The 24,988-nt window shown below is 59.1% G+C and overlaps 1 protein-coding gene across 1 annotated transcript in view; it reads right to left on the reverse strand.

The window, feature by feature from the left end:
- The window catches only part of ADAMTS7 (ADAM metallopeptidase with thrombospondin type 1 motif 7), a 48,352-nt gene extending 24,170 nt beyond the window's left edge, over positions 1 to 24,182 (reverse strand). Inside the window, 9 exon segments of the mRNA XM_045582260.1 lie at positions 478 to 622; positions 6,311 to 6,454; positions 8,259 to 8,408; positions 9,170 to 9,294; positions 9,707 to 9,790; positions 14,106 to 14,299; positions 14,985 to 15,150; positions 16,200 to 16,588; positions 23,905 to 24,182. Coding sequence (XP_045438216.1) covers positions 478 to 622; positions 6,311 to 6,454; positions 8,259 to 8,408; positions 9,170 to 9,294; positions 9,707 to 9,790; positions 14,106 to 14,299; positions 14,985 to 15,150; positions 16,200 to 16,588; positions 23,905 to 23,998 — 1,491 coding nt within the window. The 5' untranslated portion in view covers positions 23,999 to 24,182.
- Between the last annotated feature and the right edge of the window lie 806 nt (positions 24,183 to 24,988).

Genomic DNA, 24,988 nt, shown 5'->3' on the forward strand with positions numbered 1-24,988 from the left:
CCAGGCCCGCAAGGGAGGGCAGTTAAGGATGACCAGGCCTGCAGGGGAGGGCAGTTAGGGGCGACTAGGCCTGCAGTGGAGGGCAGTTAGGGGTGACCAGGCCTGCAGGGGAGGGCAGTTAAGGATGATCAGGCCTGCAGGGGAGGGCAGTTGGGGGTGACCAGGCCAGCAGGGGAGGACAGTTGGGGGCGACCAGGCCTGCAGGGGAGGGCAGTTGGGGGCGACCAGGCCTGCAGGGGAGGGCAGTTGGGGGCGATCAGGCCAGCAGGGGAGGGCAGTTAGGGGCGACCAGGCCTGTAGGGGAGGGCAGTTGGGGGCGATCAGGCCAGCAGGGGAGGGCAGTTGGGGGCAAACAGGATTTCTGACCACTGAGACCTCACCCGGCCTCCCAGCAGGCGGCCGGGCGGGCCGGCTGGCCCCGGGCGCCCGCACCAGGAGGTGAGTGTGTGTGTGTGTGTGTGTGTGTCCCGCACTCACACCCAGGTCGCTGCAGTGGGCGGAGCCGTCCCCGTACTGCAGCCGGCACTGGTGGTTCAGGTCGTACAGGGCCCCGGGCAGCAGGGCGGGCTGCGGGATGACGTCCTGGGCCGGCGGGTCGTCCAGGCACGCGCCGAAGCCACGGCTGCGGAGACGGAAAGACGGGGGATGGGGGGCCGGCGGGGGAGGCCTCGCAGGGCGCCGGGCAGGACGGATGAGGGCCGGACAGCCTGACCCATGCATCCTCTTCTTTCTTTTAATATTTTATTGATTTCGCCGAAACCGGTTCGGCTCAGTGGATAGAGCGTCGGCCTGCGGACTGAAAGGTCCCGGGTTCGATTCCGGTCAAGGGCACGTACCTTGGTTGCGGGCACATCCCCAGTAGGGGGTGTGCAAGAGGCAGCTGATCGATGACTCTCTCTCATCGATGTTTCTAATTCTCTATCTCTCTCCCTTTTTCTCTGTACAAAATCAATAAAATATATATATTTTTAAATTTTTTTATTGATTTTTTTATAGAGAGGAACAGAGAGTTAGAAACATTAATAAGAGAGAAACATCCATCAGCTGCCTCTTGCACCCCCCCCCCCCACTGGGGATGTGCCTGCAACCAAGGTCCATGCCCTTGACCGGAATCGAACCCGGGACCCCTTCAGTCTGCAGTCCGACGCTCTACCCACTGAGCAACACCGGTCAGGGCCCACGCATCTTCTGGCCAACGGTCCACCCCACCCCACCCCGCCCCCGCCCAGCACCAGGCTTCTGCAATGCCCTTCTCACTCCCCTCACCCGGATCCAGCCCTCCCCACCCCCAAACCTCTGCACAGCTAAGCCCCCAGGTGGCCCTGCCCCAGTCCCTGAGGCCCCCCTGAGGCCTCCCTCCGCCGGCCCAGGGCACAGAGGGACCCCCAGAGCTCCCATCACAGCTGATGGCCCTGGTGGCCCAGATGGGGGGAGATCTAAGCCTCCGGGGAGCCAGGCGGGCCCGGGGCACAAGGAGACGGGGGGGAGGAAAGGTCAGGCTGTGACCTCAGGCCCAGGCTGCTGGTGCCCCTGTGTGTCGGCTCTCGAGGCAGCTGTCCCCCGTCCCACCGTCACCCTGGCCTCAAACACTGCACCCCAAACAGAAGTTCCGGCCGAAACCGGTGCGGCCCAGTGGATAGAGCGTCGGCCTGTGGACTGAAGGGTCCCGGGTTCGATTCCGGTCAAGGGCACGGACCTTGGTCGCGGGCACATTTCCAGTGGGGGGTGTGCAGGAGGCAGCTGATCGGTGGTTCTCTCTCATCGATGTTTCTGGCGCTCTCTCTCTCCCTTCCTCTCTGTATAAAACGAATAAGATATATTTACAAATAAAGAAATAATTTAAAAAAATAAACACATTCATACACCCCATATATGTAATAAAAGGCTAATATGCAACTAGAATGACTGGTCGCTATGACACACATTGACCACCAGGGGGCAGACGCTCAACGCCGGAGCCGCTCCCCTGGTGGTCAGTGCGCTGCCACGGGAGGAGCACGGCTCAGCCAGAAGCTGGGCTCACAGCTGACTGGTGCAGCCAGCCTGTCCCACCTCCGCCTCCCTGGCAGCGCGAAGGACTCCTCGGGGATGTCCGGCTGCCGGCTTAGGCCCGAGGGGTCCCGGACTGTGAGAGGGCGCAGGCTGGGCTGAGGGCTGCCCCCCCACACACACACGCACACACACACACACACACACACACACACACACACGGTGCCATGATGCCATGCACCAGGCCTCTCGTAAATAAACACGGAATTGCCCTGTTGCGCCCGGCTACAGCTGCTGTGTGGCCTCAGCGGGCGGCCCCCCTCCCGCTGGGGCCGCCCGGTGACCTCACACCACCGGGGTATAAATAGCAGCAGCCACTTGGGGGAGTCACACCGGCAGCAGCCGGCCCTTCCTTCCTCGACGGGCTCCGGGCCAGGCCGGCGCCTCACGTGGCCACACACACACACACACACACACACCCCGAGGTCCTGGGACCGTCCCTCAGCCCAGCCCCGGGCCCCCCCTCAATCCTGTTAGAGCCGGGCTGCTGGCCCCACATGGAGACCAAGCACACAGGGCGCGGCTCCTACCCTCAGCGGGATACAGAGCTGCCCAACCTCTGAGGACAGACCTCACCCCCCACCTCGATGCCCCCCCCACCCCGCCTGCCCTCCAGCACCAGTTTTGGGGTCATGGTCATGGTCATGGTCATGGTCAAGGGATGCAGCGGAGGAGGAAACATGCACTTGGGACGGCTCTCCGATGCCCCTGAGAAGCCGCCTCCTCCCCGTCTCCTCCTCCCACCCCCGGCCCCACCACCCCTCCACCCAGAGCACCCTCTTCTGCCGGACACCCCAGAGGCTTCATTTTTATTTTTGTTTCTGTTTTAATCCTGCCCCGGGGATATTTCCCCACTGATTTTATTTATTTTATTTTATTTTTTAAGTTTTTTGTCTGTTGATTCAAAGCCTATATTCTTTTTTTTAAATATATATTTTATGGATTTTTTTTTTTTTTTACAGAGAGGAAGAGAGAGGGACAGAGAGCTAGAAACATCGATGAGAGAGAAACATCGACCAGCTGCCTCTTGCATACCCTCCACCAGGGATGTGCCCGCAACCAAGGCACATACATGCCCTTGACCAGAATCAAACCCGGGACCCTTCAGTCCGCAGGCCGACGCTCTATCCACTGAGCCACACTGGTTTCGGCCCCACTGATTTCAGAGAGAGTGGAAGGGAGAGGGAGAGACAGAGAGAAACATCGATGGGAGAGAGACCCAGACCAGGCCCAAGGTTGGGGAGGAGCCTGCGACCCAGGCAAGTGCCCTTGACGGGAATCGAACCCAGGACCCTTCGATGCACAGGTTGACTCTTCTCCACTGAATCACACCAGCGAGGGCCCCAGGAGTCTTTTTTTTTTTTTTCAGGGAGGAAGGGAGAGGACGAGGGAGAGAGAGAAAAACATCCATGATGAAAGAGAATCATGGATCAGCTGCCCCCTCACGCCCCCCACTGGGGATGGAGCCCACAACCCGGGCCTGTGCTCTGACGGGAATCGAACCCTGACCTCCTGGTTCCTAGGTCAACGCTCAGCCACGGAGTCACGCCGGCCGGGGGCCAGGAGTCTTGAGAGGCGGCGTTCAGGGTCCTCGGCGCCCCCCTTCCCAAATTGCTACACCCCCTGGGGCCATCGGCTACGGTACTAACCCCCCCAACTGTCACCTGTTCATCCCCCAGGGGCTCCCCAATCTGTCCCCTGAGCACAGGGCCTGCAGGAGAGTGACTCTGAGGTCTGGGTCTGGGTGGCCGAGCAGAGCCCAGTGGGCACAGCTGGGGGGGTCCCAGGACCTCAGAGACAGACTCCCCAAGACCGGGAACATGGCCCGAGGCACCTGCACTGAAGCTTGCTCCTTCCGGCCCCACCCTGACTGGGGGGAGGCGGGTCCTGTGTCTCCCATCCCCTCCCTCTGCCCCTGGTGGTCAGTGCACGTCATTGCAAGCGGCTGAGTGACCTTAGCATCTCATTAGCATATTGCGCTTTGATTGGTTGAACGGACGACTGGGCACTTAGCCTGTTAGGCCTATATATTATATAGAATTTTTATTGCCACCCCCCTTTTTATAAATATATATATATATATATATATATATATATTAATTTTTTACAGAGAGGAAGAGAAAGGGATAGAGTGAGAAACATCGATGAGAGAGAACCATCCATCAGCTGCCTCCTGCACACCCCCCACTGGGGATGTGCCCGCAACCAAGATACATGCCCTTGACCGGAATCGAACCCGGGAGCCTTCAGTCCGCAGACCAATGCTCTATCCATTGAGCCACACCGGCTTCGGCCCCTCTGGCTCTTTGAAGGCTCCCAGCCTTTGCATACCCACACCCAGGGCATGGCTCCGTGGCTGGAGCGTCATCAGTCCTTGGACAAAAGGGTCCCGGGTTCAAACTCCGGTTGCAGGCTCCATCGGGGGCCAGTGGGAGGCATCGCATTGGAGTGTCTCTCTCCCGTCGATGTTTCTCTCCCTCTCTCTCTGTCTCCACACTCTCTAAAAATCAGTTGGAAAATGTCCTCGGGCCAGGATGAACAACCCCAAGAAAGACAGAGGGCCCCGGGCAGTGTGGCTCAGTGGATAGGGCGTCGGCCTGCAGACTGAAGGGTCCGGGGTTCCATTCCCGGTCAAGGCCACGTGCCCGGGTTTGGGGCTTGGTCCCCAGTAGCAGGGTGTGCGTGCAGGGGCAGCCGATCCAGGATTCCCTCTCATCAGGGATGTTTCTCTCTCTCTCTCTCTCTCTGAAATCAATAAAAATATATTTAAAAAATAAAATAAGCCGGAACTGGTTTGGCTCAATGGATAGAGTGTCGATTCCGGTCAAGGGCATGTACCTTGGTTGCGGGCACATCCCCAGTGGGAGGGGTGCGCAGGAGGCAGCTGATCGATGTCTCTCTCCCATTGATGCTTCTAACTCTCCCTTCCTCTCTGTAAAAAAAAATCAATAAAGTATATATTTAAAAAATAATAATAAAATAAAAGACAGAGGGGTTTGGGGACAGGCTGGCCTTTGGGATGCCCCCCCGGACGGACCATCCGGATGGCGAGGCGGCTAGGCCCCCTCCCCTGGTCCATGTCTCCACCCCCGCAAGCCGAGGCTCTGAGAGGCCGGGTGGCCCTGCCGTCACCCTCTCCTCCCCCTCCCCCTCCCCCGGCCAGGCCCCGAGCCAAGTGCCCGGTGCATTCCCGTCCCTGACGAACACAGAGGCCGGTCTGTCCGTCCGTCTGTCCAGGAGCCAGTGTGCTGGGCAGCGCCCTGGGTGGAGGCAGCTGGGAGCTGGCCCCGGGGCACGGTGGGAGTCTCCAGCTCATTCTGGCCCCCATGGTGGGGGGTTTGGGGGGGGGGGGGGAGACACGTGCCCCTGGCGCCGGCTGTTCAGCTTTGCCCTCCGTGCCGGGCTGGCCCGCTCCCTAACCCCGTCCCTTATCAGCGCTGGCCTTTCGCTGGGATGGCACGGACCCCGCCTTGAATGCTAAGCATGTGGCGGGCCCGGTGGCCCCATGTGAAACCCAGACCCACAGCCCCCATCCTCCGGGCGCTCAGGCCCCAGGGGGACGGGACGCGGCTGGTCTGACCCAGCGGGCAGGGGCCGGGGCCAGAGTCCAGGGAGGGAATTATTTCTCCCTCCTCCTGCCTCTTCCAGGACCCGTGACCCTGCTGCTTCTCTTCCCGTGGGTGCACACCCTCAGGCCTTTGCATACCCACAGGCCTTTGCATACCCACAGGCCTTTGCACACCCATAGGCCTTTGCACACCCACAGGCCTTTGCATACCCACAGGCCTTTGCACACCCTCAGGCCTTTGCATACCCACAGGCCTTTGCAAACCTCCAGCCCTTTGCATACCCACAGGCCTTTGCACACCCTCAGGCCTTTGCAAACAACCAGCCCACCTTGCCTGTGCACTGCCCACCTGGCACCCTTTGCCTACGTCCCATGCCACCTCTGTCCTCCGCCCCAGTGTAAGCAGCCGCCCATGGGGGGTGGGGGCAGGGCAGATGCCGTGGGTGACCCGCTGCCCCCCACGCTGCAGGCGGGATTGGAATGGGCGCCCACAGACGAGGCCACCCTGCTCTGCCCCATCGGCTCCGGGAGGGGCCGGGGGCCGGACCCCTCGGGTGTCCTAGGAGGGCACGGCCCCGGCGGGCCCTCTGCCTGGCACCTCAGCGCCTCTGTCCCCGTCTCCTGCTCAGGCCCTGGCCTCGGGGCCCCGGGCGCTGCCCCGGGGGGGGGGGGCGCGGAGTGAGGGGCACTTACTCCAGGAAGCGGGTGATGTAGTCACGGCTGCACTGGGACCAGTTGAGGGGCATGGAGTTGTAGAGCAGCTGCGGGGACATGATGTAGAGCTGGGGCGCCTGGGGGTGGCACTGGTTTCCGGCGCCGTCATGCAGGATGCCCAGGCTGCAGAGAAGACGGCGCCAGGGGTGGGGTGAGCGGGCGGTGGGCGCCAGCCACCCCCACCCTCTCTCCCTCCCCAGAGGCCCCGCTCAGGCCCCCCACGGCTGTGTGGCCTCAGGGACGTCACTGTCCCTCTCTGAGCTCTAGAAAGTGGGTGTGCCGAAACCGGTGTGGCTCAGTGGATAGAGCGTCGGCCTGCGGACTGAAGGGTCCCGGGTTCGATTCCGGTCAAGGACATGCGCATTGGTTGGGGGCACATCCCCAGTGTGGGGCGTGCAGGGGGCAGCTGGTTGATGTTTCTCTCTCATCGATGTTTCTAACTCTCTATCCCTCTCCCTTCCTCTCTGTAAAAAAAAAAATCAATAAAATCTATTTTAAAAAAGAAAGCGGGTGAGCCCAGGTCGGCAGGGCTCCGTGGTGGAGCATCAACCAAGAACCAGGAGGTCACCGATCGATTCCCTCTCCCTTCCTCCCTGAAATCAGTCAGGACACACGCCCAGATTGCAGGCTCGATCCCCAGCAAGCCCTGCCGAAACTGGTGTGGCTCAGTGGCTAGAGCGTCAGCCCGGCCAGGGAGGAGCCCGCAACCAAGGTCTATGCCCCTGACCAGGACTCGAACCCGGGACCCTTCGGTTCGCAGGCCGGCGCTCTACCCACTGAGCCACACCAGCCGGCCGGGGAAGCAGCTGCGTCTGGGCCCCTGACCTCTGACCCCGCCGGTGCTGCAGGCGGCCCTCCCTCTTCCTGCCTCTTCACATGGGGGGGGAGGGTCCTCCTTTGCCAGCGCCCGCCGCCCGCCAGCAGCTGCCTGGCCGCGGTGACCTCACCGCCGGGGGCTCCCAGGCTCTCCCGTCGGACACGCAGCCCCATGAGTCACCCCACTTCCTGGGGCGCCAGGTGTCGGCGTCCCAGTCCCCCCCCCCCCATCCCCACCCCCAGCCCCGGGGGCTGCAGCCGGGAAACTCCCTTGTTGGGGCAGCTCATGGCGCGGCCACCTGACCTCCCTCCAAAGCCAGAACCGCCCCAGCCAGTGTGGCTCAGTGGGTAGAGCGTCGGCCTGCGGACCGAAGGGTCCGGGGTTCGAGTCCAGTCAAGGGCATGGACCTTGGTTGCAGGCACATCCCCAGTAGGGGGTGTGCAGGAGGCAGCTGATGGATGTTTCTCTCTCATCCATGTTTCTAGCTCTCTGTCCCTCTCCCTTCTTCTCTGTAAAAAAAAAAAAAAAAATCAATAGAATATAGTTTTAAAATAGTAAAATAAAAATGAAATGAATGCCGGCTCCTCCCGGCTTTGGTTGTATGCAGGACTCAACCCATGGATGTGTCTCTCTCCCGTCAATAAAATATATATATTTTTTTAAATGCAAGTCCTGCTGAAACCGGTTTAGCTCAATGGATAGAGCGTCGGTCTGCGGACTGAAAGGTCCCAGGTTTGATTCCGGTCAAGGGCACGTAGCTTGGTTGCGGGCACATCCCCAGTAGGGGGTGTGCAAAAGGCAGCTGATCGATGATCCTCTCTCATCGATGTTTCTAACTCTCTCTCCCTCTCCCTTCCTCTCTGTACAAAATCAATAAAATATATATTTTTTTAAAAATGCAAGTCCTGAGGCAGCGTCCTCTGGGGACGGCTGGCCCGTCCCAGCCCCTCAAACAAGACCTGCTCTTGGCCAGGCCGAGGCCCCCGAGCGCCCCCTCCTGTGTCACAGGGGAACAGTCTGGCTGTGGGCGTGGATGGGGACAGGGGAACAGCCGTGGCCGGGCTGCCCAGGGGGTCCCCCGATCGGAGGAGGCGGTGGGGCGGTGGGTACCTGTGCCCGATCTCATGGGCCATGGTGTACGCCGTGGGCAGGCCGGTGTCCTCAGTGATGCTGCAGCTGAGGTGGGGCTGGCAGATGCCGCCCACGTGGGCCAGGCCCAAGGTCTCGCACGGCTGGTTGCGGGAGGTGCACAGGTCCTTCCTGCACAGGCAGACAGACGTGTCTCAGGCTGGCCTGGCCCCACGCCGGCCGCCCTGAGCCAGGCAGGGGCCCCAGGGATGGAGCTAGAAGTGTGGCCCCCCGCCCCTGGGGCCGGCGTGGCTCAGGGGTTGAGCGTCGACCTAGGAACCAGGAGGTCGCAGGTTCGACTCCCGGTCAGGGCACAGGCCTGGGTTGTAGGCTCGGTTCCCAGTGGGGGGCGTGCAGGAGGCAGCCGACCCATGATTCCCTCTCATCATGGATGTTTCTATCTCCCTCTGCCTTTCTTTTTGAGATCAATAAAAAAATATTTTTTTTTTTTTAAAAAAAGAGAGAGCCGAAACTGGTGTGGCTCAGTGGATAGAGCGTCGGCCTGCGGACTGAAGGGTCCCGGGTTCGATTCCGGTCAAGGGCATGGACCTTGGTTGCGGGCACATCCCCAGTGGGGGGCGTGCAGGAGGCAGCTGGTTGATGTTTCTCTCTCATTGACGTTTCTAGCTCTTTATCTCTCTCCCTTCCTCTCTGTAAAAAATCAATAAAATATATTAAAAAAAAAAAAAAAAAAAAAAAAAAAAAAGAAAGAAAAGAAAATGCTGCCTGGGAACAGACTGGCAGCTGGGCTCATGTGATAAAATTGCAAACCCCCCCCCGGTTACAAACCCACCGCTATTTCCAAACAGAAAGATCCGCCCGAGTCCCACCAGAGAGGAGGCTGGGCTCCCTGAGGGCCCGCCACCGTGACCCCCGGCCCCGGCGAGCAGCACCTGGTGATCAGCACGGCCATGTCGTGGTGCAGCGGGTGGGAGTCCTCCTCCATGTTGAGCCGCTTCTGCCACTCGCAGAAGGTGCTCAGGGTGCTGTGGGCCTCGTGCTGGACCTTCATGTCACTCTGAGGATGGAGGGGGTGTGGCCAGGCCCTTACATACCCACAGGCCTTTGCAAGCCCCCAGCCCTTTGCATACCCACAGGCCTTTGCAAACCCTCAGCCCTTTGCATACCCACAGGCCCTTGCAAACCCTCAGCCCTTTGCATACCCACAGGCCCTTGCAAACCCTCAGCCCTTTGCATACCCACAGGCCTTTGCAAACCCCCAGGCATTTGCATACCCACAGGCCTTTGCATACCCACAGGCCTTTGCAAACCCCCAGCCTTTTGCATACCCACAGGCCTTAGCATACCCACAGGCCCAGAGGGGACAGAAGGAGGACAGCAGCGGCCTGACCACCCCTTCCTCCCCCAGGCGTCCCCTCCCCTCCTCGGGGAGCAGCGGGGACCGGTTGGGGGGACCCTCGGCTGCTCACCACCTCGTCCTGCAGCACAATCAGGCGCACAACCGTGATGTGGATGGGATTCCCGATGCTGGGGTTCTTGAAAATGCCGGCCACCTGCCCGACAGAGGGGGTCCAGCGTCACCCCGAATCCAGGATACGGGCAGCCGCCCGCCGCCCACCGCCCACCGCCCACCCACGTTCACACCCCGGCAGCCCCCGGGCCTCCGCCCCAACCTACACCAGGGGCACCCCACACAGCCCCGGAGAGAGGTCACCCCCAAAGCCGGGAGGGGTCTGAAGTACAGAGAATGGGCCGGAGAACCATCTGCTCGCTTATGTATTTATTTATTTATTTTTAAATGTATTTTATTGATTTTTTTTTTTTTATAGAGAGAAAGGGTGAGGGACAGAGAGTTAGAAGCATCGATGGGAGAGAAACAGCCATCAGCTGCCTCCTGCACGCCCCCCAGTGGGATGTGCCCGCAACCAAGGTGCATGCGCTTGACCGGAATTGAACCCGGGACCCTTCAGTCCACAGGCCGACGCTCTATCCACTGAGCAGGGCTATTTATTTCTTTATTTAAGAAGATTTTTTTATTGATTCCAGAGAGGAAGGGAGAGGGAGAAAAAGAAACATCCACAATGAGAGAAAACCATGGACCGGCTGCCTCCTGCACGCCCCCCACTGAGGATGGAGCCTGTAACCAAGGTACATGCCTTTGACTGGAATTGAACCCGGGACCTTTGAGTCCACAGGCCGAGGCTCTATCCACTGAGCCACACCAGCCAGGGTGGCCCATCTGCTCATTTAAAGCTCCCTGAGCCCGGCCTACGTGGCTCCGCGGTGGAGCATCGACCTACAAACCAGGTCAGGGTTCGATCCCCAGTCAGGGCCATGCCGGGGTTGTGGGCTCCATCCCCTTTAGGGGGCGTGTGGGAGGCAGCCGATCTGTGCTTCTCTCTCTCATTGATGTTTCTCTCTTTCTCCCTCTCCCTTCCTCTCTCAAATCAACAATTTATTTTTTTAAAAAACTAATAAAGAGCCCTAATCGGTGTTGCTCAGTGGATAGAGCGCCAGCCTGCGGAATGAAGTGTCCCAGGTTCGATTCCAGTCAGGGGCATGGACCTTGGTGGCAGGCACATCGCCAGTGAGGGGCGGGCAGGAGTCAGCGGATGAATGTTTCTCTCTCATCGATGTTTCTCACTCTCTCCTTATCCCTTCCTCTCTGTAAAAAAAAATCAATCCAATCTAATAAAAGAGTAATATGCAAATTGACCATCAATCCAATACACAAGATAGCTGCCCCCATGTGGTCAAAGATGGCTGCCCCCATGTGGACACAAGATGGCCATGACAAGATGGCCAGCAGGGGAGGGCAGTTGGGAGGGACCAGGCCTCAAGGGAGGGCAGTTTGAGGCAATCAATGCTGCAGGGGCAGGGTTAGGGGTGACCAGGCCGGCAGAGGAGGAAAGCTGGGGGCAAACAGGCTGGCAGGGGAGCAGTTAGACATCAATCAGGCTGGCAGTGGAGTGGTTAGGGGGTGACCAGGCTGGCAGGGAGGGCAGTTAGGGGCAAACATGCTGGCAGGGGAGCAGTTACACATCCATCAGGCTGGCAGTGGCATGATTAGGGGGTGACCAGGCTGGCTGGCAGGCAGAGAAGTAGTTAGGGGCAATCAGGATGGCAGGCAGCCGAGCAGTTGGGAGCTAGCAGTCCTGGATTATGAGGGGGATGTCCGACTGCCCCATCTGGACCCGTTCCTACTGGGATCGGGCCTACACAGGCAGTCGAACATCCCTCAAGGGGTCCCAGATTGGAGAGGATGCAGGCTGGGCTCAGGGACACACACACACCCCTGTGCATGAATTCCGTGCACCGGGCCTCTAGTAAAACATATTTAAAAATAACATAAATAGCCGAATCCGGTTTGGCTCAGTGGTAGAGTGTCGGTCTGCGGACTGAAAGGTTCCAGGTTCGATTCTGCTCAAGGGCATGTGCATTGGTTGCGGGCACATCCCCGTGGGGGGTGTGCAGGAGGCAGCTGGTCAATGTTTCTCTCTCATTGACGTTTCTAGCTAGGGGTCTATTCCTCTCTCCTCCTCTCTGTAAAAAAAAATCAATAAAATATATTTAAAATAAATAAATAAATAAATAAAAAGAAAAAATAAAGAAAGAAGAAATCGAGCCGAAACCAGTTTGGCTCAATGGATAGAGTGTCGGCTTGGGGACTGAAAGGTCCTGGGTTCGATTCTGGTCAGGGGCATGTACCTTGGTTGTGGGCACATCCTCAGTGGGGGGCATGCAGGAGGCAGCTGGTCGATGACTCTCTCTCATCGATGTTTCTAACTATCTCTCTCCCTTCCTCTCTGTACAAAATCAAAAAAATATATTTAAAAAGAAAAAAAAGAAAGAAAGAAAGAAATTGAGAGCTGCCAGAAGAGTGGATAATAGACCATTTTACCCATCGAATTTTAAATTAAAATGAACGGTTAAAGCAAAAATTAAATAAATAAATAAATAAATAAATAAATAAATAAATGAAAATAAGTAACTGCGAAATGCGACAACAAAATAGATCACAAACGAAAGAAATGGAGGACAAAAAGTGTCTGGATATAGAGTTCAAATCTACGCTTATAAGGTTTTTCAAGAATTTCCTAGAAAAGATGGATAAGACCTATGAGGATATGAAAAGAGATCAACTAGAATTAATAAGGAGCCATCAAGAAATGATAAGGGATCAACAAGAAATAAAGAATACATTGTCTGAAATAAAAAATATTTTACAGAGTCCTAAAAACAGAAGGGAAGATCACAAGAATCAAGTCAAAGATTTGGAACATAAAGAGCCAGAAGACACTCCTCCACCGAAGCTAGAAGGCAAGAGAATCCAGAAAATTGAAGATAATGTAAGAAACCTCTGGGACAACTTCAAACGAACCAACATCACAATTGTGGGGTCTAGAAGATAAGAGAGAGCAAGATATCGAAAACATACTGAAAGAAATAGTGACAGAAAACTTCCCCCACCTGGTGAAAGAATTAGACTTACAAGTCCAGGAAGCACACAGAACTCCAAACAAAAGGAATTCAAAGAGGACCACACCAAGACAAATCATAATTAAAATTCCAAGAGCAAAGGACAAAGAGAGAATATTAAAAGAAGCAAGAGCAAAGAAGGAGGTAACCTATAAAGGAGCACCTATACGATTGTCAGCTGACTTCTCAACAGAAACCATGCAGGCCAGACGGGAATGGCAAGAAATATTCAAGGTGATGAATAGTAAGAACCTACAGCCAAAAATACTCTATCCAGCAAAGCTATCACTCAGAATCGAAGGTCAGATAAAGAGCTTCACTAATAAAAAAAAAAAAAAAAGCTAAAGGAGTTCATGAACACCAAACCAGAATTATATGAATTGCTGAAGGGGGTTCTTTCAGAAGAGAAAGTAAACAAAGATAAAAATTATGAACAACAAATACGTAGCTATCAACAAGTGAATCTAAAAACCAAGGAAATTAAAAAACCTGATGAACAATATTAACTGTTGAATATAATAGAATCAGAGGTATGGAAGGGGAGTGAACTGACGATTCTTGGGGAAAAGCAGAGAGGGGGACGTGGGAAGAGACTGAACAAAAAACTGTGCACCTATGGATGAGGACAATGGGGAGAGGGTGGGGTGGGAACCCGGTGGAGGAGAGCAATGGTGGGGGGGGGAAAGGAACATTTGTAATAATATGAACAATAAAAACTTATTTTAAAAAAAAGAAAATAATAACATAAATACATAAATACATACATTGCTTGCAGACTCTTCCTCCTGTTGAGAAGCCAGCCAGCCTGCCTTCTGGCCCCAGGCCCACCGCCCCCAGGGCACCCGGGCCCTGCCCCTCGGCACTCAGGTCCCGCCCCCGGTGCCAGGGCCCCGCCCCCAGCACCCAGGCCCCGCCCCCAGCACTGCCCCCCAGCACCCGGGCCCGCCCCCCAGACACCCTGGCCCCCCCAGCACCCGGGCCCTGCCCCCACGGCACCCAGGCCCCGCCCCCGGTGCCATGGCCCCGCCCCCCGCTCCCGAGCACTGCCGCCCAGCACCCGGGCCTGCCCCCCCCCCCCCCGCCCCCAGGCCCCGCCCCCGGCACCCTGGCCCTGCCCCCACGGCACCCGGGCCCCGCCCCCACGGCACTCAGGCCCCGCCCCCGGAGCCATGGCCCTGCCCCCGAGCACTGCCCACCAGCACCCGGGCCCGCCCCCTGGCACCCAGGCCCCGCCCCCCGGCACCCAGGCACTGCCCCCCAGCACCCTGGCCCCGCCCCCCGGCACCCAGGCACTGCCCCCATGCACCCGGGCCCGCCCCCCGGCACCCAGGCCACGCCCCCGGCGCCAGGGCCCCGCCCCTGGCACTGAGGCCCCGCCCCGGCGCTCACCATGTTCATGAGCGTCAGCACGTAGCTCTCCACCTGCGGCTGGCCGTGGTGCCGCACCATGTCGGCGTCCGCCACCAGCAGCGTCTCCACCCACTTCTCCCTGCTGTCCGAGCTCTGGAACCGCCGCTGCCGCTTCGCCTGCCGCTTCGGCTGGCCGCCCTCCGCCCGCTGCCAGAACGCCCGCTCCTGGGGCGCTGGCACCCCCGGGGCAGGGCGGGGGAGCGGTCAGAGGGGCCCTGTCTCAGGGGCCTCTCCCCCGGAGTTTTTATTTGTTTGTTTGTTTGTTTTGATTTTTTACAGAGAAGAAGAGAGGGACAGGACGTTAGAAACATCGGCCGAAGCCTGTGTGGCTCAGTGGATAGAGCGTCGGCCTGCGGACTGGAAGGTCCCGGGTTCGATTCCGGTCAGGGGCACATGCCCAGGTTGTGGGCCTGACCCCCCAGTGGGGGACTCGCGGGAGGCAGCCAATCAATGGTTCTTTCTCACCACTGATGTTTCTATCTCGCTTTCCCTCTCCCTTCCTCCCTGAAATCAATAGGAAATATATTAAAAAAATAATTAAAAAATAAAATTTAGCCAAAACCGGTTTGGCTCAGTGGACGGAGCGTCGGTCTGCGGACTGAAGGGTTCCAGGTTCGATTCCTGTCAAGGGCACATGGACCTTAGTTGTGGGCACATCCCCAGTAGGGGGCGTGCAGGAGGCAGCCGATGGATGATTCCCTCTCATCGGTGTTTCTAGCTCTCTATCCCTCTCTCTTCCTCTCTGTAAGAAATCAATAAAATATTTTTAAAAAATAATAATAAATAAAATAAAATAAGAAAGGACCTCGGTGCCCCTCGCCCAGCCCCCGCTCCGAAGGGGGAGGCACAGGAGCCTACCTTGCACCCCGCAGGTGCCCCCGATGCGGGGGCTGCCCTGCTCAGCCCGCCCCTGGGACGCCGGACGCTGGTACACCACATGGGGCTGGGCGCCGCCGGGCTCGGCCTGGGCGTCTCGCAGGGGCTCGATGAAGTAGTCCTGGTCGTTGAGCCGGAACACACCTTTCTGGAGAGGAGGTCAAGGTCAAGGTCACACAGGCAGCCAGGCTGACCCGGCAGCAGGGCCCTGGCCTCCTCCGGCGATGCTCATGGCCAGCTGGACGTCCTATCCCCCGAGGGAGATGCACACCCAAATAACAGGGGCCCCGGCTGGTGTGGCTCAGTGGACAGAGGGGTCAGCCTGCGGGCAGAAGGCTCCCAGGCTCGATTCCGGTCAAGGGCATGGACCTTAATTGCGGGCACATCCCCAGCGGGGGGCATGCAGGAGGCAGCTCATCGATGTTTCTCTCTCATCGATGTTTCTAGCTCTCTATCCCTCTCCCTTCCTCTCTGTAAAAAAGTCAATAAAATATATATTTAAAAATAAATAAATAAAAATAAAAATGTAAGTTTGGGAACCCACTTGGGCCTCATCTAAGGGATCCCCCGTCTGAACGCGGCCTGTGGGCGATTCCAGCTCCAGGCAAAGTTTGGGAACCCAGACCCTGGGGAAGAACCCCAGACGGGCCGCATTTTCGCTCGCCCGCGCTCTCTCTCTCTCTCTCTCTCTTTAATATATTTTATTGATTTTTTTACAGAGAGGAAGGGAGAGGGATAGAGAGTTAGAAACATCCATCACCTGCCTCCTGCACACTACCCACTAGGGATGTGCCCGCAAACCTGCCTGGAATCGAACCAGGGACCCTTCAGTCCAGAGGCTGGCGCTCTAACCATTGAGAACACTGGTCAGAAGGGCCTGCGTTCTCTCTCTCTCTCTCTCTCTCTCTCTTTAATATAATTATTGATATTTTACAGAGAGGACGGGAGAGGGAGAGAGAGTTCAGAAACATGGATCAGCTGCCTCTTGCACACCCCCCACCGGGGATGTGCCCGCAACCCAGGGCACCTGCCCTTGACTGGGATCGAACCGGGGACCCTTCCGTCCAGAGGCCGGCGCTCTAACCACTGAGCCACACCAGCCGGGGGTGGGGTGGGGGGTGGGGGGGGGGCCTGCGTGTCCATTCCCATTTAACAGGCGCCACCCCCGAGGCCCCGGAGACAGAGGCGGGCGCTCACCAGGCCGTCGCAGGCGCTGATGGCCGCGGGGCCGCCCCCGCGCGCGGCGCCCTGCACGCGGCCCTGCAGGTGGCAGGCGGGCGGCGCGGGCCGGCGGATGCGCGCGGCGCCCAGGCCGCCCCGCCGGCGCGTCTCGCTCACGAAGCCCGGCGCCAGCAGGTCCGGGGCGGCGCCCAGGTGCAGGCGCAGGTCCTGGCCGCGGAGGCGCAGCCGGTAGTGGGCGAAGGCCACGCCGGCCCCGGCCCCGGCCTCCGCGGTCCGTTTGCGCAGCGCGCGCGGCCACAGCTCGAAGGACAGGAAGGCGCCGCCCGCGTCCACGCGCACCGGGTGCACGATGTCCCGCGCCGCGTCCGCCTGCGGGGCCGCCTCCTCCGGGCGGGTACTGGGCCCTGCGGGGAGAGAACCGGGCGATCAGGGGCGGGAGGGCGGATTCCCCTCCCCAGGGTGCCTCCTGCAGCCAGCTGGGTGCCTCCAGCTGCGGGCACTGGGGCACCGATCTCCTGCTTCTTCTCTGCCCCTCGCACCCATCCGATCCTGGCCTTGTGCTGCTCAAAGGGCCCCTGAGGCCCACCCCTGCCCAGCAAGGCCAGCCTGGCTCCGCGGTGGAGCTTTGACCTATGAACCAGGAGGTCAGGGTTCGATTCCCCGTCAGGGCACAGGCCCGGGATGCTAGATCCATCCCCAGTGGGGGGCGTGCAGGAGGCAGCCCATCCATGGTCTCTCTCTTTCTCTCTCTTTTTTTAATATATATATTTTATTGATTTTTCACAGAGAGGAAGAGAGAGGGATAGAGAGTTAGAAACATCAATGAGAGAAAAACATCCATCAGCTGCCTCCTGCACACCCCCCACCGGGGATGTGCCCGCAACCAAGGTACATGCCCTTGACCGGAATCGAACTTGGGACCCTTCAGTCCGCAGGCCAACGCTCTATCCACTGAGCCACACCGGTTTCGGCCATGGTCTCTCTTATCATGGATGTTTCTCTCTCTCTCTCTCCCTCTCCCTTCCTTTCTGAAATCAATGGGGGGGAAAATATATTGAAAAACAAAACAAAAAATCTTGTCCTCTCTCTCATCTCACCTGCTAGACCTCGAGCCCAGTGCCCCGGACACACCAGTGGAGTGCCTCCTGCTGAGGAGATGCCACGCCCAGGCCCACGCCTTCAGGTTTCTTATCGAATAAAGAGCGAATATGCAAATTGACCATCATGCCATCACAAAGGTGGAAGTGCCCAATCCTCTCAGCCCCGTCCGGGAGGCGGCAGGTGTATGGTGTGGCTGGACCTGCCCTCAGTGCCCCCAGCCGCCCAGGGCCAGCCCCAGGTGCAGACCAGCCTCGGACGGCAGCCGTCCAGCCGCCCAGGGCCACCCAAGGCTCAGGTAAACAGGGCCGGCCGAGGCTGGCGCTGCCGGCAGTGGCAGCAGCAGAGGTGTGATGGGGGCGTCGCCTTCCCCTGATCGCCAGGTCGCCTCCCGCCCCTGAGGGCTCCCAGATTGAGAGGGGGCAGGCCAGGCCGAAGGAATTTTCATGCACCGATCCTCTAGTATATATCCTATATAATAAAAGGCTAATATGCTAAGTGTCCGGTCATCCAGTCGGTCATTCAACCAATGAAAGCATAATATGCTAATGATATGCTAAGGCCACTCAACCGCTTGCTATGACGTGCACTGACCACCAGGGGGCAGACAGTCGACCCGTTGACCTGTTGCTATGATGTACAATGACCACCAGGGAGCAGATGCTTCCATGGGTAGGTTAGCTTGCTGCTGGGGTCCAGCCAATCAAGACTGAGCGAGACTGGCCGGACATGCCCTGGCGCCCTCCCACGGTCCCTCCCCGGCTGGCCATCCTCCCGGGTACCTTCCCCAGCAACAATGGTGCACCAGTGGGGGTCTCTCGGCCTGGCCTGCACCCTCTCACAATCAGGGACTCCTCGGGGGATGTCAGAGAGCTGGTTTCAGCCCGGTTCTGCAGACCAGGCTGAGGGACCCTCCTGGTACACAAGCATTGAGCCTCTAACATAGGGGTGTCGAACTCAATCAGAGAAGGGGCCAAAATCTAAAATCCAGCCTAAATCGCAGGCCGAATGGTTTACTGAACAGTCATAAACTGTCATTGTGATGGAAACGCAGCGGAGTGCAGTGATGACAGCGAGGTGCGGGCCACATTGCAAGGCCTGGCGGGACGGATTTGGCCCGCGGGCCTTGTGTTTGACACATGTGCTCTAACATATATATATATATTAATTGATTTCAGAGATGAAGGGAGAGAGAGAGAAACATCAATGATGCGAATCACTGATGCGATGCCTCCTGCACGCCCCCTATTGGGGATCAAGCCTGCCACCCTCGCACGGGCCCTGACCGGGAATCGAACCCTGACCTCCTGGTTCACAGGTCCACTCTCAACCCCTGAGCCACGTGAGCTGCGCCTTTCGGATATATTTTTTCAAGGAAGTGGAGAAGCCAGTTCCTCCTGTGCGGCTCTGGGCATACTGCCCCCACCTCTGACTTTCAGATCAGCAGGGCCAGGGGTTTCCAGATGCCTCCAGGAAGAACTCCTTTTTTTTCTTTTTTAATATATTTTATTGATTTTTTACAGAGAGGAAGGGAGAGAGATAAAGAGCTAGAAACATCAATGAGCGAGAATCATCGATCAGCTGCCTCCTGCACAGCCCCCACTGGGGATGTGCCCGCAACCAAGGTCCATGCCCTTGACCGGAATCGAACCCGGGCCCCTTCAGTCCGCAGGCCGACGCTCTATCCACTGAGCCACACCGGTGTCAGCCGGGAAGAACTCCTTCAAAACATATTCTTGTCCCTGTCCCGGAGGCACTGAATCAGCCCCTCCAGGAAACGGGACCAGGAAGTCCTGGGCTGGACCCGGAGCCTTGGGAAGCTGGGGAATTCCGCATCCATCCGGCTACCCTTCGGCAGCCCCTGGAGGGCTCAGCACGCACCCAGAGGGCTGGCCCTGCACGCCCGGGCCCTGGGGTCTAAACCCTCAGGGAATCCTGGATCGGCTGCTTCCTGCACGCCCCCTACTGGGGATCGAGCTCGCAACCCGGGCCTGTGTCCTGACCAGTGTGGCTCAGTGGGTAGAGCGCCAGCCTGCGGACTGAAGGGTCCCGGGTTCGATTCCGGTCAAGGGCATGGACCTTGGTTGCGGGCACATCCCCAGTGGGGAGCATGCAGGAGGCAGCTGATCGATGACTCTCTCTCATCGATGTTTCTAACTCTCTATCTCTCTCTCTTCCTCTCTGTACAAAATCAATAAAATATTTTTTTAAAAAATCAATAAAATATATTTTTAAAAATTAAATTAAATTAAATTAAAATTAAAAAAAATAAAGAGAGCCCTAGCCAGTGTGGCTCAGTGGATAGAGCGGCGGCCTGCGGACTGAAGGGTCCCAGGTTCGATTTCCGGTCAAGGGCATGGACCTTGGTTGCGGGCACATCCCCAGTGGGGGGCGTGCAGGAGGCGGCTGATGGATGTTTCTCTCTCATTGATGTTTCTGACTCTCCCTCTCCCTTCCTCTCTGTTAAAAAATAAATAAATAACATACATCTTGGGTGTCGAACTCAATCGGAGAAGGGGCCAAAATCTAAAATCCAGCCTAAATCGCGGGCCGAATGGTTTACTGAACAGTCATAAACTGTCATTGTGATGGAAACGCAGCGGAGTGCAGTGATGACAGCGCGGTGCGGGCCACATTGCAAGGCCTGGCGGGACGGATTTGGCCCGCGGGCCTTGTGTTTGACACATGTGACATACATTAAAAAAATAAATAAATAAAGCGATAAAGCCTCAAGATCAAGGACAGCCTGTGCCCTCCCTCAGGAGAGCAGCCCCCACTATGGCCTCTCCCCTCTCCCTCCCCCACAAGCATGCCTTTCCTGAACTCGGAGGGACCCCAGGAGACTGGCCATCGAGGGAGCTACGGGCAGCGGCAGCTTGTCCCCCGGCGAATTCCTAAACCTGCCCCAAGGGCTCCTTCCTTCTGACTTGCCCGAGAGCCGGGGCAGCCCGGCCTGGACTCTCTCTCCCGTGGCTTCCTTCATACAAAGACTTTTCTTACCATTTTTTAAAATACACGGAGTGGCCAGATGATGATCTCTGAACGCACGATCATCTGGCCACTCGGTGTCTATCCTATAGAATAAAAGGCTCATATGGCCGAAACTGGTGTGGCTCAGTGGATAGAGCGTCGGTCTGCAGACTGAAGGGTCCCAGGTTCGATTCCGGTCAAGGGCATGGACCTTGGTTGCGGGCACATCCCCAGTGGGGGGTGTGCAGGAGGCAGCTGGCCGATGTTTCTCTCTCATCGATGTTTCTAGCTCTTTATCTCTCCCTTCCCCCGTAAAATATCAATAAAGTATATTTGAAAACATTAAAATTAAAAATAAATAAAAGGCTCATATGTAAATAGTCCCCTGGACCAGGAGTTCGACCAGCAGGCCGGCAGGCCAACCGCCCATGTCCCCTCCTCCTGGCCAGGCTGGCCGGACCCCACCCAGGCACAAATTCATGTGCCCATGCACAAATTTCATGCACGGATAGGATCCTAGGCCTGGACAGTGATTAGAACCGATTTGTGGGGTGACCGGCCAGGTGATTGGGTGGCCCCTGCTGGCACCCACCTTGGCTGGCTTGGAACCTGCAGGCTGGGGGCAGCTCCTGTGTTGAGCATCTGGCCCCTGTCGGTCAGTGCACATCATAGCAACTGGTTGTCCCACCAATCATCATTCTGCTGTTCGGTAAATTTGCATATTAGGCTTTTATTATATAGGATAAATAGATACACACACACACACACACACACACTGAGCAGACAGATTGTTATGCGTTCAGAAGTCATCATCATCTGGCCACTCCGTGGATATGTTTATTGATTTCAGAGAGAAAGGGGGAGAGAGAGAGAAACATCCATGATGAGAGAACATCATGGATCGGCTGCCTCCTGCACACGCCCCCCCCCCACTGGGGGTGGAGCCCGCAGCCCTGGCCTGTGCCCTCACTGGGAATCGAACCCGTGACCTCCTGGTTCAGAGGTCAACACTCAACCACAGAGAGAGCCAGGCCGGCTGGGTCTGAGCCCTTTCCCGCTTTACTGTCTTCATCTCTTTTTAAAAAAAATATATTTTATTGAGTTTTTTTTACAGAAAGGGAGATAGAGTTAGAAACGTCGATGAGATAAACATCCATCAGCTGCTTCCTGCACACCCTCCACCGGGGATGTGCCCGCAACCAAGGTCCATGCCCTTGACCGGAATCGAACCCGGGACCCTTCAGTCCGCAGGCCGGCGCGCTATCCACTGAGCCACACCGGTTTCAGCTGTCTTCAGCTTTAGTAAGCGTTTCCTCCTAGTCCCCTGGGCTCACGTGGTAAAATCTCTCCTGCATGAAGCCAGGAATCCACACACGCCCGGGTGGCCTTTCCGGGAACAGAAGGACCCACAGCTCATGTCAGAGAGAAACAATAAGCAAGGTGTGTGCGTGGGGGGCTCTGAGTCATGTAGTCATATACACACAGGGCTCCTGTGTGCGAGTCCGCATCTCGGTTGGGGCATGGCTGGGCCCCAGTCCCACGTTTTCCTAAAAGTGAGCCCAAGCCCTGGCCCGTGTTGCTCAGTGGATAGAGCGTCGGCCTGCGGACGGAAGGGTCCCGGGTTCGATTCCGGTCAAGGGCATGGACCTTGGTTGCGGGCACATCCCCAGTGGGGGGCGTGCAGGAGGCAGCTGGTCGATGTTTCTCTCTCATCGATGTTTCTAGCTCTCTATCCCTCTCTTTTCCTCTCTGTAAACAATCAATAACATATATATCTATTTTTTTTTTTAATGTGAGCCCAGGTGGCACCCTCGGGGTACCTGTGCCCAGGCTGGGTGGCATTCCCAGGGCACAGCCAGGGTCTCCCCAGCTCCATGCCCTCTGAGTGTGAGCGGACGGGGGGGCCCCAGCCACCTGTCTGTGGGACCCCAGACCCAGCCATCCCCTCTGGATGGGGGAGCGGGCAGGGAAGAGGGGGAACGGGGGGGGGGTGTGGAGTGTCTGCCAGCCTCTCAGGGCAGCTCCAGGGGCAGGACTCGCCAAGGACTCCCTAATCTCCCTGGCCCAGCCTGGCCCGTTATTAAAAGTAACAGCCAGCCGAAACCGGTTTGGCTCAGTGGATAGAGCGTCGGCCTGCGGACTGAAGGGTCCCGGGTTCGATTCCGGTCAAGGGCAAGGACCTTGGTTGCGGGCACATCCCCAGTGGGAGGTGTGCAAGAGGCAGCTGGTCGATGATCCTCTCTCATCGATGTTTCTCTCTATCCCTCTCCCTTCCTCTCTGTAAAAAATCAATAAAATATATTAAAAAAGAAAAAGAAAAAAGTAACAGCCACTCGGGCGGTCACCCCGCCATCCCTTCTCCCCCCGCCCCCCGGGCACCCCGGAGGCGGATGCCCCGGCCCCCACTGGGCAGGAGGGGGGTGGGCACACGCCTGGAGGGGGGTCGGGCCTGCAGCGGGAGTGGCGGAGGCTCTGATCCCAGGGACGCCCTCCCCCCATTTTAAAAAATATATATATTTTATTGATTTTCCACAGAGAGGAAGGGAGAGGGATAGAGAGCTAGAAACATCGATGAGAGAGAAATATGACCAACCGCCTGCTGCACGCCCCCCACTGGGGATGTGCCCGCAACCAAGGTCCATGCCCTTGACCGGAATCGAACCCGGGACCCCTCAGTCCGCAGGCCGAAGCTCTATCCACTGAGCCACACCGGTTTCAGCCCCCCCCCCCCCATTCTTCCTGCAGCTGCCAGGGACCCAAGTTCAAGTTCAGGCTCGGGGGAGCCCCCCAGCCCCCAAACCCCAAACCCCAGAAACCACATTCCTGCTGCCCCAGGGGGATCCTGCAGGTCCCTCCCCTGGAACCCGTCCCCTCGTCCCATCACGGACCTCCCCCCACCTGCTCGGCGGGGTGCGAGAAGGAACAAACAGGGGGGGGGTCCCCAAGCCTGAGGGACCCCTCTCCAAGGCGCACAAAGCTGGCTGCAGCAGCGCTGCTCTCCTCGGGGACCCCCCTCACTCGCTCCCCATTGGGGACCCCCTCAATCGCTGCACCGGGAGCAGGCCTCACCCAGCGCCCCCCCCTCCCCGCCGTCCCCCCAAGTTCAAGTCTCCTCCAGCCCCGCAGCCTGGGGTACCCCCTCTCCCGCCCGGGGTCCCCGCGGCCCCAATCGACCAGGAGCTGCCGGAGCACAGAAGCGGGGACCCCCCCCCCAGGCTCCTGTCCCCCCCCCCCCCCCCCCGCCGGCTGCTCCCCGGAGTCCCCCCGGAGCCTCCGGAGCCCGGGGAGCGGCAGGAAGTGCGGGCGGCGCGCGGCCGGACCCCGCGCCCAGGGCCCCGGGCGGGTCGGGGGAGTCGGGGCGGCCGGGAAGGGTGGAGGGGGCCCCCGGAGCGCCCCGCACCCCGCTTTGCACCCCGAGGAGCCGGGTGCCCCGCGCGCAGACGGCGCTCCGTCCAGCCCCTCGGACCGGGGGCCGCGCGCGCCCGGCTGCGCCCCGGGAGCGGGGACCCGGCGCCCCGAGCGCAACGGGGGCTCCTTCCCGGCCCCGGGCAAGGCCGATGGCGGCTGCAGGGCCCCCCGTGCCCCGCCCAGGACCCCGGCCGGAGCCTCACCCCCGGGGAGGCGGGGGGTGCGGCGAGCGGGGGGCACCCACCTGGCGAGGTCCGGGGGGCGCCGGGCGCCAGCGCGCACAGCAGCAGCAGCAGGAGGAGGGGGCGGCGGGGGGCGCGGGGTCCGGGGCGGGCCATGCTCCGGGGGGTCCCGGCTCCTCCGGGTCGGACCGGCGCGGCTTCCCCGCGCTCGCGGCTCCGGGTTCGGCCCCAACAAAGAGGCGGCGGAGCGCGCCCCCTGGCCGCCGCCGCGGAGGCTCCGAGCAGCCCTCGGAGCGAGAAGGGGGCGAAAGAGCGAAGGAGGGAAGGAGGGAGGGGAGAAAAGGGAAGAAAGGAGGGGGAGGGCCCCCGCCCCGGCCCGCCCCGCCCCGCGGGGCCGCCCCCGCCCGGCGCTGCTCCCCCTCCTCCCCGCCGGCCTCCCCCGGCTCCGGGGCTGCGCTCCGCCGCTCCCAGCACCGCGGACCCAGCGCGCCCTCTGGCGGCGGCTCTGAGCGGGCCGTCCCGGGTCGGGACCCCCCCCCCCCCAAAAAAAAAACACATCTGGAATTTCCGGAATTCCAGCCGGTTCCCCAAGCTGGGCAGCAGGAGGCGCTCTTGCGGTGCATGCGCCCTTGGGAAGCCTGCCCCTCCTGGGGAAGGGGGGTGGGGGGCGGCAGAAGGGGGTCCCAGGGTCCCAAGGTGATTCTGCTCCAAGGCCAGCTCCAGAGAGAGGACGTCCCATCCCCCCCCAACCCCCCATTCTCCAGGGATCAGCCCTTTTTCCATGCGTGGGGGGCCCCCCATTCCTGACTGTCTGCTTGGAGCTAAGCCTGCGCCCACAGACTCTCAGTAACCCCCCCTCCCGCCCCCCCGGAGCCTGGAGTCCAGCCAACCCCAACCCTCACAGGCCAGGCCAGGCTCTGCCTGGGACCCTCCACCATCTGGGCTCCCGCTGGCCCGGCCCCTCCAGGCTGTTCGGGACACCCTGCACGCCCTGCCCTGCTAGGGGGGACCCTCCGTGTCCCCCTCTTCTTCCTCCAGACGGGGACCCCTGTGGTCAGTCGGCCGGGCCGCCCCGACCTCTGCCCGGCCTCTGCCCGCCCGCGGCTCGCAGACTTCCTCATTGTCCAGTGTCCCCTGCGCTTCCCC

Source organism: Pipistrellus kuhlii, unplaced genomic scaffold, assembly GCF_014108245.1.
Source record: "Pipistrellus kuhlii isolate mPipKuh1 unplaced genomic scaffold, mPipKuh1.p scaffold_m20_p_157, whole genome shotgun sequence".
Lineage (NCBI taxonomy): Eukaryota > Metazoa > Chordata > Mammalia > Chiroptera > Vespertilionidae > Pipistrellus > Pipistrellus kuhlii.